The sequence below is a fragment of the Phoca vitulina genome, unplaced genomic scaffold (assembly GCF_004348235.1).
Source record: "Phoca vitulina isolate PV1807 unplaced genomic scaffold, GSC_HSeal_1.0 scaffold44, whole genome shotgun sequence".
Taxonomy (NCBI): Eukaryota; Metazoa; Chordata; class Mammalia; order Carnivora; family Phocidae; genus Phoca; species Phoca vitulina.
In genome coordinates, this window is record NW_022589747.1 from 9,666,160 (window position 1) to 9,687,901 (window position 21,742).

The 21,742-nt window shown below is 41.1% G+C and overlaps 1 protein-coding gene across 1 annotated transcript in view; it reads right to left on the bottom strand.

The window, feature by feature from the left end:
- STK17A (serine/threonine kinase 17a) overlaps positions 1–9,373 on the bottom strand; it is a 40,568-nt gene extending 31,195 nt beyond the window's left edge. The window contains exon 1 of the mRNA XM_032430497.1: positions 9,023–9,373. Within this exon, the coding sequence (XP_032286388.1) occupies positions 9,023–9,228 (206 nt within the window). The 5' untranslated portion in view covers positions 9,229–9,373. The remainder of the gene's footprint in view (positions 1–9,022) is intronic.
- Positions 9,374–21,742: the final 12,369 nt, after the last annotated feature.

The window sequence follows — 21,742 nt, forward strand, 5'->3', positions numbered from 1 at the left end:
ACTCCCCCAAGTATAATCAGATCAAAGGGTTACATCATTATTATTTTGTTGATCTTGGTATAATACAACCTAATATTTGCTTTTTAAAAAAACCTGACAGGTTTTTCATATTTCATATTGAGCTGGTAAATAAACCACCTAGATCTTTTTCCTTTTGAATTTTTTCAAGCCAGCATCCTCATATTTTTAAAATACCGTTTTTGTTTGTTTGGTTTTTAAAGACTTATTTGAGAGAGAGAGAGAGAGAGAGAGAGTGCACAGGGAAGGGACAGAGGGAGAGGGAGAGGGAATTCCAAGCAGACTCCACACTGAGCACAGAGTGCTACATGATGCTCAATCCCACCATCCTGAGATCATGACCTGAGCAGAAACCAAGAGTTGCACGCTTAACCAACTGAGTCATCCAGGTGCCCCAATTTTTAAAATGTTTTAAAAAAATTAAAGGCAAGGCTTTCATGTTCTGTTAAATTTTAATTTTTAGGTTCGGACCCAGCATTCTAGACTACTAATGTAATTTTGAGTACTAATTCTTCCTTCCTAGCTACTGTTAACCACAAATATATTTTTCATGCACTCTATACTTTTGTAACCACACTAATAAAAATGTTAAAGGATATATCCTTAGGCATATCTGTGAACATACTTACTCACATTAGTAACAATCTACCTAACAGCACCCTTGTTCAGATCAAAGTTCTTCTTGTTCACAAAAATGTGAAAGACTTCCATAGATGCTTAGAGGGATTAAATCATAAACCTATTCATCACAGACTAATGCCTTTTATTTTACCCCACAAAATCATTAGACTAATATCTCCATCAAGTTTTAAAAGGTTCCTAATGACCACTGGGTTCTTTTGAGAACAAAAATCATAGATACTAAAAGAATCAGGGGCGCCTGGGTGGCTCAGTCAGTTAAGCGTCTGCCTTCAGCTCAGGTCATGATCTCAGGGTCCTGGGATCAAGCCCCACATTGGGCTCCCTGCTCAGTAGGGAGTCTGCTTCTCCCTCTCCCTCTGCCCCTCACTTTTGCTTGCTCTCTCTTTCTCTCAAATAAATAAAATCTTTTTTTAAAAAATAAAAGAATCAAATTATTAATATGTCAGAAGTTTCAAAAGAAGAGAAAAAAAGAGGAAGTTTCATTTATAAAAAACTGACCAACATATCTAATTGACAGCAAGCATGTTCCTGGTAAATTAGAAATGACTCCGCTGAACTGCTCTCAAAATATTCCCCCATCAAACACACAAATGTTTACTGTTCACACACTTAACATTCCAGGCAATACAGTACTCTGCACTAAGTAAAACACTACTTAATATCTGGCCTGAATGCGTATTTTTGAATAGATGGGAAGACAAATGACTCAAAAGAGAAAGGGATTCATACACATTGCAAACCTACAAACTCTGGGAGCCCTTGTTACAGAAAAGCTATTGCTAAATTCAGGAACCAGAGACAAATACAGGAAAGAGCCCCATACTTATTAATTCAACATCTGGGGCCATACAACCATTTCTTAGGGTCATCAGCACAATTCCCATGGCTCTCCACCCACACCAATGACTACTCTTAACACCACCTTTGTTTTTGTGGAAGCACTCCTCACAGTTTTAGGTTTATTCTTTCTTTCCACCCTGTCATGCACTATATTGGGAGTCAGCAAACTTTTCTGTAGAGGGGCAGATAGCAAATATTTTTGGTCTTGCTGGTCTCTGTCGCCACTAGGCAAGTCTGCTTTGTAAAATGAAAGCATAGACAAAAGGTAAATGAATGGGTGGATCTGGGTTTTAAAAAACAAAACTTTATGGACACTGAAATATGAATTTCATATAATTTCCATGTTATTAAACATTACTCTTCTGATCTTTTCAACCATTTACAAATATAAAAATCATTCTATATAGCTCATGAGCCTTACAAAAATAGGTGGCCAGCAGCAGTTTGTCAACCCCTGCATTATCCCACACCGAAGCAAGTCGTCCATCATTCTGATACCGAAACTGACAGCAAGAGCAGCAGATCATGATGGTTTTGAGGAAACTTGTATTGCCTTCATCTCTAAATGACTGGTGCAATGGGTGGAGAACTCTTGAAACTATTCAAGGAAGACTCCAAAGGAGATTAAAAGAGATTTCTGAAACTGTTCCTTGTGTAGAGCAACAGAGTACACAGAAATGTGAGATTCAGTATTCAAGGTGCCGAGTCCTAGTGAACACATTAAGAATCACATCAACACAGTGTCTAAATTCCACACCCCACAAGGATTCCAATATGCATGTTTTACCACAGCTTCAGGGCACAAATCATGATTGTATCTAAACTCTGAATTTTAGGTTACTTAGGCAAAAGCATAAAATAAAGTTTTCTCCAGACACTAGTGGCCACAGTTAATATACAGACTTGAGGCTGATGAGGTTCAAAGGGCGTAAGATGTTTGTTTAACATCTACTTTCTTTACTGATTTAGCCAAAATTCTTCCTGGACTACATAGTTATTACATTTTTCTGAGTTCTTCATCCATTTCACAAAAATCTATAGTTCACTATTACACACTAAACTGACAACTCAGGTCTGCATTAAACAGTTCTGGGGGGATATCAAAAATCAATTTCAGAACTACTTAATGATAATACATTGCAGAGCAGTGGGAAAGTAAGATATATCAACAAATAAGAGGAAGGACATCTGAGTCAGACCCACCAGTCCAAGCCTCCTAAGAACAAAGACTAGACTTTAGTCACCTTCGCATTGCCAAGGCCTAACTTACAAAGCTTAGGAAGGTGTGGTGAGCATCTTTAAGAAGTATGACATGCTAAGGAGTTTGGGCTTTCTCAGGGTAAAAATGGGTACCTGTTAGAATTTTTAAAATAATTGTTTTTAAAAGATAATTCTGATAGTGTTATGAAGAATATATTGCAAAATCTTAACTAGAAACTAGGGAAACCCATAAAATAATTCAGGGTAGTGGGTCTCAACCAAAACAGCAGTGTAGAGGCTAGGAAAAGATGATGCATTTAAAAGAGGGTCAAGGTTCATTAGCACTCCTTGGCAGATGGAATTTTAGGCAGAGATGAGGGGAAAAGGGAAAAGTGGAAGCAGAGGATGACTTGTAGTACTGGATAAATGTGGTACCATGAACTGACAGACTGACTGTAAGAACGGTAACAGGTTTGGATGGGTTTATACATGTATTATATTGTTTAAATTGGTCTGACATAGTACAATTTGCTGCACTATGCCTGTCTCCCTAGCTAGGCTATGAGTTCCCTAGCTAGACCTCACTTATCATTCATCTTTGTATCTCCACAGTGCCCTGCACATGGCCAGTGCTCAAAAAGGGTATCAGATAAGCACCCTGAATATATACAACTGTTCCTGTTATCTGGTAAGTTAAAGTTCTATGGCAACTTAACCTCATGAAGTGTAATATTTTAACCACATCACACTACTTGCTATTCACTCTTTCACTGAATTTTTCGGCCACTGTGCTTATTTGTATTATTGCCAATGGCTGGAGGAGTATCTTTCATCACTACTACTGAAATTCCATCCATTCCTTAAGGCTCAGCTCAAATGTTATTTTCCCCATAAAACTTTCCCATGTGACATGTCACCCTGTTGATAAAGGGAGTAGTGACTGATTTGTTACATTTGAGAATAACTGCCAGATCCTAGCAAAGTGCCTCACGTGCTTATAACATTTACTTAAGAGCACTGGAGTGTTATTAAATATAAGACCTTCAATGCAAGAAAGACCTAGAACAGATTTTACCTGTCTTCCTTACCTCTGAAAGGAAAACAGCAAAACCCAAAATATCTGTTGACCCTAAGTGTAAAAATCAGTAAGTCCATCAGATCAGCTATCAGCATGAGTGACAAGAACAGGCAGGGCTTTAAAAGACAGACTATTTTGAATTCTGGCTAGTAACTGCATAATCTTAGGCAATTTACTCAACCTTTCTGAGCCTGAATTCCTCGTCTGTAAGATTAGGTTGATGGCACTTACCCTTGTAACAAGATAGTAAATACTAAAAAAATTACATCTCTACAGCGTATAGCATTCAGCAAATGATCAGTAATCAGTAGCTATTTTTATTGTTTGAGGCACAAACTTCAGGATCTATGATAATGACAGTAATTTGTAAAAAAGAATCCTAGAACAGAGGAGTTTTGAAGGTGGTCTAACTTGAACTCTCTACTTGATGCAAAATTTCCCTCAATATATGTAGTTCCTTCTTCTTCACCCGAATAAGTAAATCAATGGCTATAGCTACTTAGCTTTCTAATGCACTTGGTTCAATAATCCGATTTTATAAACTTTTGTTACATATAGCTTTATAAAGAGGCTGAAACTCATTAAATCCTTAAGTTTATGTATTTTATTTTTTTATACTTGATCTTAGCCAAAAGGCTGAGAAGCGATTGTATTTTATTTTTTTTAAAGATTTTGAGAGATGGTGTGCACGCATGTGGGCGTGTGCACAAATGGGGGGAGGGGCAAAGGGAGAGGGTGATGTAGACTCCCCGCTGAGTGGACAGCCTGATGCAGGGCTCCATCCCAGGACCCTGGGATCATGACCTGAGCCAAAGGCAGACACTTAATTGACTGAGCCACCCAGGCACACCAAGTTTATGTATATTTTAAATTAAGATTTAAATAAGTCCCAACTTTTCAAAATTAAAACAGTTGACTCAATGAATTATCTGCCTTAGAACTTCCTAAGTAACCCTATTGCTAAACCACAAACATAGCCAATTTTTTTTTAATCCAAAAATACCAGATTACACACAACTGTTGGTAAATACTCTTCAAAGAAATCTTAAATAATATCCATCCTAAAACAAGGCAATTTCTACATGGACAATATTACTTACCAAGGGTCTTATTTATTTTTTTAGATTTATTTATATGAGAGAGAGGGTGGGGGGCCGGGGGGGGGGGGGGCAGAGGAAGGGGAGAGAGAGAATCCTCAAACAGACTCCCCACTGAGCATAGCGCCCTATGCAGGGCTGGATCTCAAGACCCTGAGATCATGACCTGAGTGGAAATCAAGAGTCAACAGCTCAACCGTCTGAGCCAGCCACATGCCCCAGAAGGGTCTTAATTTCCAAAGAAACTATGAATTACAATTTATGACACATGCTCAAGTAGTTGTAAGGTACAAAAACCTGAGGCCATTATTTACAGCCATGAATCCAGGTAAAGAACATACAGTTCCTGAAATATACCTGCCCTCCTTCAGCTTGAACATTCTCTTATTGTCTGATAAAAATCCTTCCTTGTTCCTGTTACTCTCAACTGCTCTGAAGAGAAAGAGATGCAACATCCCTATCTACCAAAAGGCCCAACTGAAGAGGCAACTATAGGACACAGAAGTTTCATAGGGTTTGCCCCAACATGGAACTCATGTCCTCTCATAAAAACTATGAGAAATTGCTTCAGCTACAAGACAGACTGCAGATTATTCTTTGAGAAATATCTGACATATAATAGAAGGGATTTCAAAGAGTTCCAGCTCAGTAGTCTTTCATAAGACTCAATCAATCTCTGCCTTGGTTTTCTCATTGAAAGTGGGACTTCCCAGGGCCACCTGGGTGGCTCAGTCAGTTAAGTGTCTGCCTTAGGCTCAGGTCAGGATCCCAGGGTCTTGGGATTGAGCCTCATGTCCAGCTCCCTGATCAGCTGGGAGCCTGCTTCTTCCTCTCCCTCTGCAGCTCCCCCTGCTTGAGCTCTCTCAATACATAAATAAAATCTTAAAAAAAAAAAAAGAGAGAGAGAGAGAGAGAAAGAAAATGGGACTCCCCAAACATGCACTTGAGGAGAATTAAATAATACATGTGAAAGCACTTGTATAACTGTAAAGTATTTATGAAATACTCGTTCAGCAGAGAATTCATATTTTTTTGTCTCATACAGAAATTCAACTATCAGCATGTAATAATTTAGCAAACAAAAGATGCTCTTTTGGCTTTAAAAATCCTTTTTTTCTTAAGATAAAATTTATAAATGCATTAAAAAATGTTAAAGTTGAGTACTAGATAATGAAAACACATGTAATCATTCAATGTGAAATTAGTATTATTTTAAATTTCTACAAACATTTTTGTTCCTGTACTTTCAAACTCAAGGGAAAACAACATTACGAAAAAATTCTCAGAACCCAAGGTCATGTCTCCCGTACCTATAATCATTAATGTGGTTTACATTGGCACTTATCCTGACTCAAAGAAAGGTTAACAAGCTTTAGGAATAACAAGTCAAGCTTCAAGCAAAAGAAAATTTTACATCACATATTTACCCACATTTAAGTTGCTATGGACCTGCTGGAGACATGAAAGAATATGACATGACATTTCTTAAAAATAATCAACCTCACATCCTGTCATTACTATAGAACCAAAATTGACCATTTCAAAAATTCTCTTCAACCATTTCACTGAAAGCTTTCATTTTCTATAAGATAAAATAATGGTAACTTCTTAAAGAACTCAGTTTCTTCATTTGAACAGTTAGCTCTTCACACCTCTTCAACATTTCTGACTAAATGAAAGGCCATAGAATATAACAAATGGATCTTCTGTTTTTCCTACTACATCATTAAAATGTAACATAGGTAATTTTGTAAATTCTATATCAGAATGAGATCAATTAGTTATATGAGAAATGCAACCACAGTTCGTAGTTGGGAAAAAAGACAACTTTCTTATTACAGAAAAGGTTATGAATAAACTACTACGTCAGAACCATAATATACAGGCAAAATTTATAAACCTTCAACGAAGATTGCTAATAACACAAACAGAACTTTTGCTTCCTAAGAGTTCTAAATAGTTACTGTGTGTTTTGCAATGAGATTTCATCACTTTCGCCACAGATAGAAGCATAAGGTTGTACAGATTTTCTTATTTTTGCTTTCTGGTTACATGTAAAAGAACATTTATTGTTAAACAAGGAGTTATATTTTTGGAGTGCTCCCCCTAAGAAAGGCACAGCCTTAATGCTATAGATGTGTTCTATTTAATTCTCTCCACAACTATGAGACAATAAATGGTTAGGTAAGTTACTCAAGTACACATAACTAGTAAGTAAAGAACTAAGATTCAGCCACAGCCTGACTCCAAAGCCCATGGTCTTCACCACTGCATTAAACTTCTCCGTGCCCCCCCCCCAAAAAGGAACCAAAAAGAAACAAATACATTAATTTTGTTTTTCAGTTTTAGGCTCTTATATCAAGTAGCTATCTAATTGCATTGTTTTGCTGCTTCAGGAGTTACTGTTTCTGTAAGCAAATTTATGTAAGCATATAAATATATGTAACATATATGTAAGAGATGAAACAAATACCTATAGGCAAGTGAATTTTATAATAGATAAAAAGAAGAATTGAAAAGAACATTCCTGGAGGAATTAGTATCAACACCTGGTAGGGTATAAATCAGTTTTTTCAGATTAAATCATTATTATTATAAACTCTACAAGACAGTGCTTGCCACCTGAAGGTATTTCAGCTTTGTCATACCAGTTTTCCCTTTGTGGAATGAAGCCAGACAACCAAATAACAGAAAGTCTGAGTTTTCCTTTTTCGAGAGATCAGGGCTACTTCAGAATGTCTGGAATTTCGATGATTGAGAATACCTAGCTGAGTCAGTAGCTCTCCAGGCCTTCTTGGTCATATTTAAATTGTGTACAGATCGAGTTAATTAGTGCCCACTGTAGTGAAGTGTATCTTGTTCTGAAAGATATTTTTCCTTTCCTTAACATTTGGAGTAAGTATGACACGTTTAAGGTAGATTCCCCTCCAAAAAAATAAACAAACAAAACACCAACCCCTGTTTCTAAAAGCCAGCTTAATATACAGAGAGCATTTTTAATATTGTTTGTAACCAATGTTACAAGACCCTCCTTTTCCAAGACCCCAGATGAAGGCAGTCATAACTGCCAGGCCCGTCCCCATTACAACATGGTGCTATTTTGCAGCCGTAACAACTGTTTGCAACAACAGCTAACCTTTACTGGATGCTACGTGCCAGGACGCGTAGCATGGGCTTTACGGGCAGGTCAGCTGCACGACACCCCCATGAGACAGGTAGGCACTGTCATTATACCGATTTTATAGGTGAGAAACATGAGGCTGGGGAGTCTAAGGCACCCACTCGAAGGCACACAGAGCAAGCAGGCCGGGCTTAGGAGCTCGCGTCCGACTCCAACCCCGGTGCTTCTGACTTCTCCAAACTGTTCGTAAGGAAAAAGGGAGTCAGTCCCCCAACCCCTGTCGCTCTACCACCCCTCTTCAACATGCTAACTGCAAAGGATCCAAACTGCCTTTGCCTTTTGCGGTTTTACAGAGAGACCACTGAAGGGTGGCGTGGGGAGGAGAGGACAAGGGCCAGCTCACAGCAGAGTAGAAAGAGCGATGCAAGGGCCAAGAGCCTATGAATGAAACCAATCTGAACGTAAGCCACAAAGACCTAAATATTTTAGAACTAAAATCGCGCAAAACCAAGAACCCGAAAACGAAGTCGGCCCAAGGCTGAGAAGGTCACACAGCGCTGCTGCAACGGAAGCTGTCACGCCTGATGTTACCCTTTCTTGCAGCCACAGAAGGAGGCGGAGAACACACGCGACCCGAAGGGCGAAGCTGACTCTGCAGCTCCGGGTTTCCTTCGGACTCACTAGCTCGGGAAATACAGGCAGCGTGGCTCACACGCCCCCCGCGCCACCCTGCCGTGTAGAACACCTCAGAGGCCGAGAGGGCCTTACGGTCTCGGGAACCCGCCGTTGGGGACCTTCTCACACCCGCCACCAAGTGAAAGCCACAGGCCGGGGAGCGCCTCGCCGGCTCTGGGAACAAGCCTCGGCGCGCGGAGGGCCGGCTGGTGCGACTCGACCGCCCCGATCGCCGCCCGCACCCAAGTTTGTGCCAAGTCACCGCGCGCGCTATCGGCCCCGGCCCCGCCACCCCCACCGCGCCCGCCCGCCTCCGGCACTTATCGGCCGCCGGTCCCCCGCCCTCCTCACCTGCCCAGCTCTCGGCCCGGGCTCAGGCTGTAGCCGTCCTGGAAGGGCTCGGTGCGCACGGCCGTGCGGATCTCCGTCAGCAGCCCGCGGGCCTGAGGTGGGGGCGGCGGCCGGCGCGGCGCGCCCAGACTCCTGCCCGCCCGGCCCGACCCGGAGGCGGCGGCCGAGGGGGAGCCGCGGCTGCCGGGCTTCTCCAGGGGGATCATGGTGGACAGGCACGCTTCCTTTCCGGCCGCTCCGCTCGCTCCCAGCTGCGGGCGGGTAACGGTCCCACCTGCGGCTGCCTCGCGCGGCTCCAAGTGCCTCCAGGAACCCGCTCTCCCCCTCGGCGCGCTTAAACTGCGGCGCGCCGACTCCCGGCGTCCCGCCCCACGTCCCGCCCACGTCCCGCCCCACGCCCCGCCCCACGTCCCGCCCCACTCCCTGGCCCCGCCCCTGCCCCCGCCCCGCCCCTAGCCCCGCCCCCTCGCTCGCTCCCTTGGCGTCGGGAGCGCAGGGTACCTCCCGTGCTCCCTCTGCAGCCGAGAGGGAGAGAGTGCAGCCTGGGGGGCCGCCCTGGCCTCGGGGAGAAGAAAAGCCGCAGGCGCCTGGCCTCAGTCATTTACACACCTGTTGAGCATCTGAGGGCTCCAAAACTTGATCCCTCCGTCAGTGAAAGGCTTAAGAGTTGCCAGCTGGAGCTTTACCTTGGACGTGTGGGGAGGGGTAATGAGACTCTATCCCGGCTGCTGTGCAGCACGGGGGAGTTGACCAGGGCACCTGGTTCCTTCGTACACTGGGAGGAAATCTGGAAACAGAAGTTGGATAAATATTATTAACCCCTCACTCTAGCCCTGTGCAATAGGCAGTATTATATGTCTGTAGTCTTCTCTGTGTTTAACGGGTGCTCTCGTCTGGCCTTTTTTTTTTTCTTTTTTTTAATATTAGGTTGTTTTTTTTAAATAGAATTTTTTATTTTAGAGAAATTTTAGGTTCACAGCAAAACTACGTGAAGGGTACAGAGATTTCCCACATACCTTCTCCCTCCACCCCCTCATCTGGTCTTTTCTTAATTGAATTATACTTGACACACAATATTGTATTAGTTTCAGGTGTACGAGATAGTACCTGTATTTTTATACATTACGAAATGATCAGCACCGTAGGTCTAGTTGCCATCTATCACTATACGAAGTTATTACAGTACTATTCATCTATTCCCTATGTTGTACATTACATCCTCATGTCTTATTTATTTTATAATTAGAACTTAGTGCCTCTCTTTCCCCTACACCTGTTTTGCCCCCTCCCCACACCTGCCTCCCCTCTGGCAACCACCTGTTTGTTCTCTGTATCTATAAGGCTGTTTATGTTTTGTTTTATTTTTTTTTAGATTCCATATATAAATGAAATTATATGGTATTTGTCTTTCTCTGACCTATTTCACTTAACATAATACCCTCTAGGTCCATCCATGTTATTGAAAATGGCTACATTTCATGCTGAGTAATATTATATATACACACACACACACACACATACACACACACATACACACACACACACACACTGAATCTTCTTTACCCATGCATCTATCATCTATCAGTGGACACTTAGGTTGCTTTCATATCTTGGGTATTGTAAATAATGCCGCAACAAACTTAGGGGTACATATAGCTTTTTGAATTAGTGTTTTTGTTGTCTTCAGATAAGTATGCAGAAGTGGAATTTCTGGAACATATGGTAGTTCTGTTTTTAATTTTTTGAGGAACTCTCATACTGTTTTCCATAATGGCTGCATCAATTTACATTCCCACCAACAGTTCACACCCTCACCAACACTTGTCATTTCTTGTCTTTTTGATAATAGCGATTCTAACAGGTGTGGGGTGGGTATCTCATTATTGTTTTGATTTGCATTTCACTGATGATTAGTGATGCTGAACATCTTTTCATATGTCTGTTGACCATCTGTGTGTCTTCTTTGGAAAAACGTCTATTCAGGTCCTCTGCCCATTTTTTTTTTTTAATTGTGTTGTTTGCTTTTTTGTTATTGAGTTGTATGAGTTCTTTATAGATTTTGGAGGTCAACCCCTTATCAGGTATATAATTTGCAAGTATCTTCTCCCATTTGGTAGGTTATATTTTGTTTTATTGATGGTTTCCTTCACTGTGCCAAAACTTTTTAGTTTGAAGTAGACCCATTTGTTTATTTTGGGTTTTTTTGCCCTTGCCTGAGGAGACATATCCAAAAAATATTGAGAGTGATAAAGAGCTTACTGCCTGTGTTTTCTTCTAGGATTTTTATGGTTTCGGGTTTACATTTAAGTTTGTAATCCTCTTTGAGTTTATCTTTGAATATGGTGTAAGAATGTGGTCCAGTTTCATTGTTTTGCATGTAGCTGCCCAGTTTTCCCAAACTGTTTTTTTAGAAAATTTTAAAAAAGATTTTATTTATTTATTTGACACAGAGAGAAAGAGAGGACAAGCAGGCAGAGCGGCAGGCAGAGGGAGAGGGAGAAGCAGGCTCCGCACTGAGCAGAGAGCCTGACGTGGGGCTCGATCCCAGCACTGTGGGATCATGACCTGAGCCAAAGGCAGTTGCTTAACCGGAGGAGCTACCCAGGCGTCCCTCCCAAACTGCTTTTTAAAGATATTATCTTTTCCACATTGTATGTTCTTGCCTCCTTTGTTATAGATTGGCCATATAAGCATGGGTTTATTTCTAGACTCCCTATTCTGTTCTATTGATCTATGTGTCTGTTTTTGTGCAAGTAACATACTGTATTCATTACTGTAGCTTTGTAGTATAGTTTTATCTAGAAGCATGATACCTCCAACTTCATTCTGTCTCAAGATTGCTTTGCTGTTCTGGGTCTTTGGCAGTTCCACACAAATGTTAGGATTATTTGTTCTAGTTCTGTGAAAAATACTATTGGTATTTTGGTAGGGATTGCATTGAATCTGTAGATTGCTTTGAGTAGTATGGGCATTTAAATAATAATAATTCTTCCAACCTATGATTATGGTATGTCTTTTCATTTATTTGTGTCATCTTCAATTTCTTTCATCAATGTCTCATAATTTTCAGCATATAGATCTTTCACTGGGGCACCTGGGTAGGCTCAGTTGGTTCAGCATCTGACTCTTGGTTTCAGCTCAGGGCATATTCTCAGGGTCATGAGATCAAGCCCCTGAGATCAAACCCCATGTCAGGCTTCATGCTCAGCACAGAGTCTGCCTGTCCCTCTCCCTTTGCTCCTCCTCCCGCTCATTCTCTCTCTCTGTCAAATAAATAAATAAAATCTTTTTAAAAAATGTGTTCCTAGGTATTTCATTCTGTTTGATGCAATTGTAAATGGGATTTTTTTCTTAATTTTTTTTAGTTTGTTATTAGTCTACAGAAATGCAACAGATTTCTACATATTAATTTTGTATCCGGCAACATTACTGAATTCATTTGTTCTAATAGTTTTTTGGTGAAGGCTTTAGGGTTTTCTATATATAGTATCATGTCATCTGCAGATAGTGACAGTTTTACTTCTTCCTTTCTAATTTGTATATTTTTATTTGTTTTTCTTGCCTAATTGCTGTGGCGAGGACTTCCAAAACTATGTTGAATAAAAGTGGGGAGAGCGGCCATCCTTGTCCTCTCCTGATCTGAGAGTAAACCTTTCAGCTTTTCATGTTGACTATGATTTCAGCCGTGGGTTTGTCATATGTGGCCTTTATTATGTTGAAGTACATTTCCTCTATACAGACTTTGTTCAGAATTTTTATTGTCAAATACTTTTTCTGACTCTATTAAGATAATATGTGATTTTTTTATCCTTCATTTTGTTGATGTGTTGTATCACATTTATTTGCAGATATTAAACTATCCTTGCATCCCTGGATGAATCCCATTTGATGATGGTTTTTTTTTTTAAGATTTTATTTATTTATTTGACAGAAAGAGAGAGAGCACAAGTAGGGGGGGCAGCAGAGGGAGAGGGAGAAGCAGGCTCCCCGCTGAACAGGGAGCCCGATGTGGGGCTCGATCCCAGGACCCTGGGATCATAACCTGAGCTGAAGGCAGCCACTTAACCAACTGAGCCACCCAGGCACCCCAGTGTATGATCCTTTTAAAGCATTGTTGAATTTGGTGTGCTAATTAATACTTCGTTGAAGATTTTTGTATCTATGCTATCAGGGATATTGGCCTGTACTTCCTTTTTTCTTGTACCATCTTTTGTTTTTGTATCAGGGGAAAATGAGTTTAGAAGGATCCTTTCCTCTTTAATTTTTTTTTGGAATAACTTGAGAAGGATAGGTGTTAACTTGTCTTTATATGTGTGGTTAAATTCACCTGTGAAGCCATCTGGACCTGGACTTTTGCTGTTTTTTTTGTTTTTTGGTTTTTTTTGTAATTATTCAATTTTATTACCAGCTATCAGTTTATTCAGATTTTTTTATTTCTTCATGATTCAGTCTTGGAAGATTATATGTTTCTAGGAGTTTACTGACTTTTATCTAGGTTGTCAAATTTGTTGACATACAATTGTTCATAGTATTCTCTTATGATCCTTTGTATTTCTGTGATACAGTTGTCATTTCTCCTTTCATTTATGTTATTTACCAGGTTCTCTCTTTTTTTGATGAGCCTAGTTAAAGGTTTGTCAATTTTATTTTTTCTTTTTAAGGAACAAACTCCTCACTGATGATTTGTTGTTTTAATTTTTTTAAATTCAATTAATTAACATATAATGTATTATTAGTTTCAGAGGTAGAGTTTAGTGATTCATCAGTTGCATATAACATCCAGTACTCATTACATCAGGTGTCCTCCTTAATGGCCATTACCTAGTTACCCATCCCCCCACCCACCTCCCATCCTGCAACCCTCAGTTTTTTTTCTATAGTTAAGAGTCTCTTATGGTTTGTCTCCCTCTGTGATTTCATCTGATTTTATTTTTCCCTCCCTTCCCCTATGTTCATCTGTTTTGGTTCTTAAATTCCACATATGAGTGAAATTATATGATAACTGTCTTTCTCTGATTGACTTATTTCACTTAGCATAATACCCCCTAGTTCCACCCACATCGTTGCAAATGGTAGGATTCCATTTTTTCTTATTGCTGAGTAATATTCCATTATATATATATATATATATATATATATATATATATATATATGCCACATCTATATCCTTTCATCTGTCCATGGACATCTGGGCTGTTTCCATAGTTTGGCTATTGTGGACATTGCTGCTATAAACATTGGGGGGCATGTGCAACTTCAAGTCACTATGTTTGAATCCTTTGGATAAATATCTAGTAGTGCAATGGGTCATGGGGTAGCTCTATTTTTAACTTTTTGAGGAACCTCCATACTGTTTTCCAGAGTGGCCGTACCAGCTTGCATTCCCACCAAAAGTGTAAGAGGGTTCCCCTTTCTCCACATCCTTGGCAACATCTGCTGTTTCCTGACTTGTTAATGTTAGCCATTCTGACTGGTGAGGTAGTATCTCATTGTGGTTTTGGTTTGTATTTCCCTGATGTTGAGTGATGTTGAGCATTTTTTTATGTGTCTGTTGGTCATTTATACGTCTTCTTTGGAGAAATGTCTGTTCATGTCTTCTGTCCATTTCTTGACTGGATTATTAGAGGGTTTTTTTAGGTGTTGAGTTTGAGAAATTCTTCATAGATTTTGGGTACTAGTTCTTTATCTGAGAAGACATTTGCAAATATATTCTCCTATTCCATAGGTTGTCTTTTAGTTTTATCAACTGTTCCTTTGGTTTAAAATCTAGTTTTTTTGATATAAGGATTGTTACACCAGCTTTCTTTTGATGTCCATTAGCATGATAAATGGTTCTCTACCCCCTCACCTTCAATATGGAGGTGACTTTGGGTCTAAAACGAGTCTCTTGTAGACAGCATATCGATGAGTCTTGTTTTTTTATCCAATCTGCTACCCTATGTCTTTTGATTGGAGCATTTAGTCTATTTACATTCAGAATAATTACTGCGAGATATGAAGTTAGTGCCATTGTATTACCTGTGAAGTCACTGTTTCAGTAGATTGTCTCTGTTCCTTTCTGGTCTTTGTTACTTTTGGGCTCTCTCTGTGCTCAAAGATCCCCTTTAATATTTCTTGCAGGGCTGGTTTAGTGTTCACAAATTCCTTTAGTTTTTGTTTGTCCTGGAAACTCTTTATCTCTCTGTCTATTCTGAAGGACAGCGTTGCTGGATAAAGTATTCTTGGCTGCATTATTTTCCCTTTCTGCATACTGAGTATATCATGCCAGTCCTTTCTGGCCTGCCAGGTCTCTGGACAGGTCTGCTGCTAGCCTTACGTGTCTACCCCTGTAGGTTAAGGACCTCTTGTCCCGAGCTGCTTTCAGGATTTTCTCTTTATCTCTGAAATTTGCAAGTTTCACTATTATATGTTGAGGTGTTGACCTATTTTTATTGATTTTGAGGGGGGTTCTTTGTGCCTCTTGGGTTTGAATGCTTGTTTCTTTCCCCAGATTAAGAAGTTCTCTGCTATAATTTGTTCAAATATACCTTCTGCCCCCCATTATCAGGATATTATTTCGCTTTATGGTATGGCTTTTTTTTTTTTAAAGATTTTATTTATTTATTTGATACAGAGAGAGAGACAGTGAGAGAGGGGAGTGGGAGAGGGAGAAGCGGGCTTCCTGCTGAGCAGGGAGCCCAATGCGGGGCTCGATCCCAGGACCCTGGGGTCATGACCTGAGCCGAAGGCAGACGCTTAATGACTGAGCCACCCAGGCGCCCTGGTATTGCTGATTCCTCAACGTCTCCCTTGGTGATCCAGTAGTTGTCTTCCTCTCTTTTTCTCGGCTTCCTTATTTTCCATCATTTTATCTTTTATATCACTGACTCTCTCTTCTGCCTCATTTATCCTTGCTGCTAGAGCTTCCATTTTTGGCTGCATCTCAGTAATAGCATTTTTAATTTCAGCCTGACTAGATTTTAGTTCTTTTGGTTCTCCAGTAAGGGATTCTCTAGTGTCTTCTATGCTTTTTTCAAGCCCAGCTAGTATCTTTATAATTGTTGTTTGAATTCTAGTTCTGACATCTTACTTATATCCATATTGATTAAATCATTGGCAGTGAGTACTTCCTCCTGTTCTTTCTTTTGGGGTGAGTTTCTCCATCTGGTCATCATGTCCAGAAATGAATAAAAGAGAGAGAAAAGAGAAAAATAACAACAACACCAGAAATCAATAAACAAACCAGAAGAAATAAAAAACAAAACAAAATTAAAAAAATCAAACAAGAGGTAAAATAGAACAAAACAATGAACAAGATCCTGGGTGTATTTTGGTCTGTTTATTAAAAGAAACTAGATCCCAATATAGGAAATAAAGAAAATCTTATATATAAAATACATTGAAAGGAAACCAAAAGTAAAAAAAAAAATAACATATATATGAAATTAAAATTATAAAAGAATAAAAGAAAAGAATTTAAAAATAAGAAAAGAGCTGAGAAAAAAAAACTGAGAGACTAAAGAATAATAGAAAACCACAAATGCTATATATTGTTTTCCCCGAGTGCTGAAGTTTTGCAGTTCTCTATAATCAGTAAACTTGGTGCTAGCTAGTTGTTCCTGCTGGTCTTCTGGGGGAGGGGCCTCTGCCGCACTTTTTTTTGGTGGGGGAGAGGGGATTATGTTTATTGTCTTGAGGTCACAGGTCAAGTCACTCATCCCCACCAGGAAGGGAGGCAGAAAACTGTGGAAGGAGCCGAGATGTCCTTGAACAGATGAATGGATAAAAAAGATACGGTTCATGTATACAACAGAATATTACTCAGCCATCAGAAAGGATGAATACCCACCATTTGTATCGACATAGATGGAACTGGAGGGTATTATGCTAAGTGAAATAAATCAATCAGAGAAAGACAATTATCATATAGTCTCACTCATATCTGGAATATAAGGAATAGTGCAGAGGACCATAGGGGAAGGGAGGGAAAACTGAATGGGAAGAAATCATGGAGACAAACCATGAGAGACCTTTGACTCCAGGAAACAAACTGAGGGTTGAGGAAGGGAGGGGGTTGGGGGGATGGGGTAACTGGGTGATGGGAATTAAGGAGGGCATATGATGTGATGAGCGCTGGGTGTTACGCACAACTAATAAATCTTTCAATGCTACATCAAAAACTAATGATGTACTATTTGTTGGCTAATTGAATTTAAATTAAAAAAAAAAAAGGAAGGGAGATGGACACCCTGGGCAGGGGTGGGGGTGGGATGCCCAGGGTGGGCTAGCTCCTTTATTCCACTTTTGGAGGCCACTGGGGCCTGGAAACGTGACTGTACCCTGCCCGCCCCTCGAGAGCAGGGCATGGAGCTCCACACGGTTCCTGCCCCCATGGTGAGGGTGAAGAGACTAGAGGGGCAGGCCTTGGTCCACCAGATGTCCTTGCCCTAGTGGAACTGTGCCTCCCTGCCAGGGGCCAGGCTCATGTAAGTTGCTCTGGATTGCACTATGGGGCACTGTTTTGCTCCCTGAATGCTTTCAGCACTGATAGGGGGGATAAAAATGGTGGTACCCAGATCTCTAGCCCCAGAGCTGGAAGTTTCCATGCCCCATTCATCAGTGATCTCTGACAGAAAAGCAATCAATCACTCTTCTGTCTCTGGTTTCCATTGGAACTCTGTGTTCATCTAGCCTGTGACAGAGCGTTTTCATCTCAGGCATGTGACCCAGTTTTGAGTCTCCAGACTTGACAAACTCCTATGGTGTGCACCCGCACTGTCCTCCCCAGGGAGGGAGGGAGGTCTTGCCACACTTCTGCCTTTTGTTGGGCCCCTGCCAGGAAAGTGGATGTGCAACCATACAGCGGTTCTCAGTTTATGGCAACACCGAGCAGAAAGCTGGTGCCTAGACTGGCTGCAGATGACTTCCCCACTCTGATGCCTGGGAACTCTACCACACTGAGGCACCCCCATTCTTTTTGTGACCCCAGGGATCCTAAGATCACACCATCCCACCTGGGATTCTGCCCCGCTTTATCACCTGAGCACCTTTAAACCAGGGACATCCTCCACCATAGCAGACTTCTAAAAGTTCTGATTTTGGACTCCGCTGCTTATAATACTTTGCAGTGGCCTCCTGAAGCAGGTTCCCTCCCTTCTGCCATAACCTCTGATATATCACTCCAGATTCGTGTCTCTGCACCTCCTACCTTCCAAAAAGTGGTTGCTTTTCTATTTGTAGAATTGCAGCATTTCTTTTCTCAGATCTCTGATTGATTTCACAGGTGTTCAGAATGATTTGATAACTATCTCGCTGAATTCCAGGGACCAGAGGAAACTAGGGTTCCCTATTCCTCCACCATCTTAACTGAAGAAGCAGACTCTTATTATGGAAAACAAACTGATGGTTACAAGAGGGGAAGGGGATGGAGGATGGGTTAAATAGATGATGGGGATTAAGGAGTGCACTTGTCGTGATGAGCACCAGGTATCGAATGGAAGTGTTGAATCACTATACTGTACACCTGAAACTAATGTAACACTGTATGTTAACTAACTGGAATTAAAACAAAAGCTGAAAAAAATAAAACATTACTCCCCCATGATTCTACAACTATTTAGAGTTCTGAGATCTGAAGGCACAACATTAGAAAAGAAGATTAATACATTTGCTTACAAAATCATTTCTGATGATATCCTCCAGGAAATGAGAGGAGAGTAAAGGTCAGCCTTTTTTTTTTTTTTTAAGATTTTGTTTATTTATTTGTCAGAGAGAGAGAAGCAGACTCCCCGCTGAACCAGGAATCAGATGCAGGACTCAATCTCATGACCCTGGGATCATGACCTGAGCCAAAGGCAGACTCTTAACGGATCAAGCCACCCAGGCATCCCAAGGTCAGCCTTTTTATGTTCTACAAAGAACAGATACAGAAATAATTGTTTTGTACTGGATTTTACTAACCTGATGCAGGAATGTTTTAATTCTTAAATTCTATCTCCTGTGCAAGATAAGGCTGTTCAAGCCAGAAATAACATTTATTAAATCCCTAGGATAAATATCTTCTAGGCGCTGTTTTTTAAGATTTACCTTGAGGCACTTTCTTGAGGGCTCAAAATAACACTGTCTTGATCTGTAGACTAAACACAATCCCAATAAAAATCACAATGAATTATTTTGTAGTTATTGATTCTAAAATTCATATGGAGAGGCAAAAAACCTGGAATATCCAACACAATATTGAAGGAAAAGAACAAAGCCAAAGGACTGACACTAACTAACTTCAAAACTTACCATAAAGCTGCAGTAATCAAGACAGTATGGTATTGGTGACATCAGCAATATGGTGGGAATGAGAATTTCCCAAATCACATCCCCCAAAGAAACAAATATTTGGTAGCTGCTACCCACAGACAAAAGTGAGTTTGTGAGAATTTTGGGATCTGGGAAGGAGGTTATGACACTTCAGTAAAGCCGAAGACTGAGGACGGCCACTTTGAGAAGGCAGGCTCATGAACCACTGGCAGGCCTGCTGACTATGGTCCTAACTGTGGAATAGAAGCAACCTCATCCCTCTGTGGACTTGGCTCAGTCTTTGCTTGAGATGATTCATGGTTCTGCTAAACAGCCCCTCCTGCCAAGGGACCCAGGAAGAGCCATGCCTGTCCAAGTCCTCAGTGACAAGGCCTGTTGACCTCAGACTCAACTGCAGTCCCTGAAGACGTCATGTGACCCAGTTCACTCCAGGGACCCAGCAGTAGACAAGCCCATGGGCATCTCTGCTAACAGGTCCATCAGCTTCTGATCCAACTGGGTCCTTGAAGCAGTCCTATGACATCACTCCTGACCTGCTCTGCTGTAGTCCAGAGATACTCCTGCCTATGCAGGGACCTGCCCAGTAATCCAGAAGGAGAATGCTTAGGGACCTGGCAGAAACGACACTCATTTTTTTGCTGCTGGTAACATGCCTGCCAATGACAGACCTGACTGTGGACCCACACCTTTTGTAATTGTCCCATAATGCTTGCATAGTCTGTTCTGCTTTTTTTTTTTTTTCAGCCTTTGTTCTCTTTGCTTTTCAGTCTTGGGGTTACTATTGAGATAGCCTCAATTTTAGAAATTATTTCCCTATTTGTGTCCAGTCTGCTAATAAGCCCATAAAAAGCATTCTTCATTTCTGTTGCAGTGTGTTTGATCTCTAGCATTTCTTTTTGGCTCTGTCTTAGAATTTCCATCTCTCTGCTTACATTGCTCATCTGTTTTTGTATGTTGTCTACTTTATCCATTAGACCCTTAGCATATTAATCGTGGCTGCTTTATATTCCCAGTCTAGTAATCCCAACATCCCTGCCATTTCTGGTTCTGACGCTTGCTTGCTCCATCTCTTCAAATTGTGTGTTTCTTCTTTGCCTTTTGATATGCCTTGTAATTCTTTCTCAATAGCCAAACATGAGGTACTGCATTAAAGGAATTGCCGTACATAAGCCTTTTGTGATGTGGTGGTGCGACATGGGGGAGAGAAGTGTTCTCTAGTCCATGATTAGTTCTCAGTCTTACAGTGAGTCTGTGCCTCTGGACTATGAGCTCACGATGTTTCTAAGTCAGTTTTTTCTCTTTCCTTAGGTGGGAGAGTTGGGTATTTCTCTTCTCCCAAGTGGAATTCTAGAGTGGCCTGGAGTCTGGTATTTCCTTTCCTTTTCTTTTTTTTTTTTTTTTAAGATTTTATTTATTTATTTGAGAGAGAGAGAGAGAGAAAGAGAGCGAGGACAAGCAGTGGGAGGGCTGGAGGCAGAGGGAGAAGCAGACTCCCCACTGAGCAGGGAGCCCAATGCGGGGCTCCATCCCAGGATCCTGAGATGATGACCTGAGCCGAAGGCAGATGCTTAACCCAACTGAGCCACCCAGGTGCCCCTGGTATTTCCCTTCCCTGAAGTCAGTTAGACTCTGTTAACACCCCAGCAGGTTAGGGTCGGGTTAACTAGTTTCCCATGAGGACAGACCTTGTTAAGAGGAACAGAATGCTCTGGAATGTTTCAAAATGGTTCCCTTTCCCCTTCAAGCCAGAAGCTTGAAGAGATTGTTCTCTAGTATTTACTGTGGGGACCTGGTTGAACACCTGGAAGTAAATCTCATAATATGGTGGAGGCTTCCCTGTGATTGGAGGTTTTAACTCTCAGATTTGTCCACACTGAGCTTCCAGCAATTTGTCAATTACAATTCAGGGTTTCCGACTCCTGCACAGGTTCCTATGACAATTTCTGCTCAAGAGTCTCTGCTCTGGGGGGCGCCTGGGTGGCTCAGTTGGTTAAGCATCTGCCTTTGGCTCAGGTCATGATCCTGGCGGCCTGGGATAGAGCCCCGAGTCGGGGTCCCTGCTCAGCACGGGAGCCTGCTTCTCCTTGTCCCACTCCCCCTGCTTGTGTGCTCACACACACACACACACACACACTCTCTCTCTCTCCTCTCTGTCAAATAAATAATAAAAAATCTTAAAAAAAAAGAGTCTCTGCTCTGGTGTTCCAAACTCCCTGTATTTGCCTGTCTGTCTCTCCAATATTGAAGACCACAGTTTTCCCTGTGTCTTTACTTCTCTTATGGTTCCAAGGAGAGTTGATTTTTCAGGTCAGTTCAGTTCAGTTTTCCATGTGTTGTTGGGAAGAGTGCAATTTATGAGCACCTTATGTGCAGAACTGGACACTCGAAGCCTCATTAGTTCTTTATACTCCGTATAAAATGAATATATTT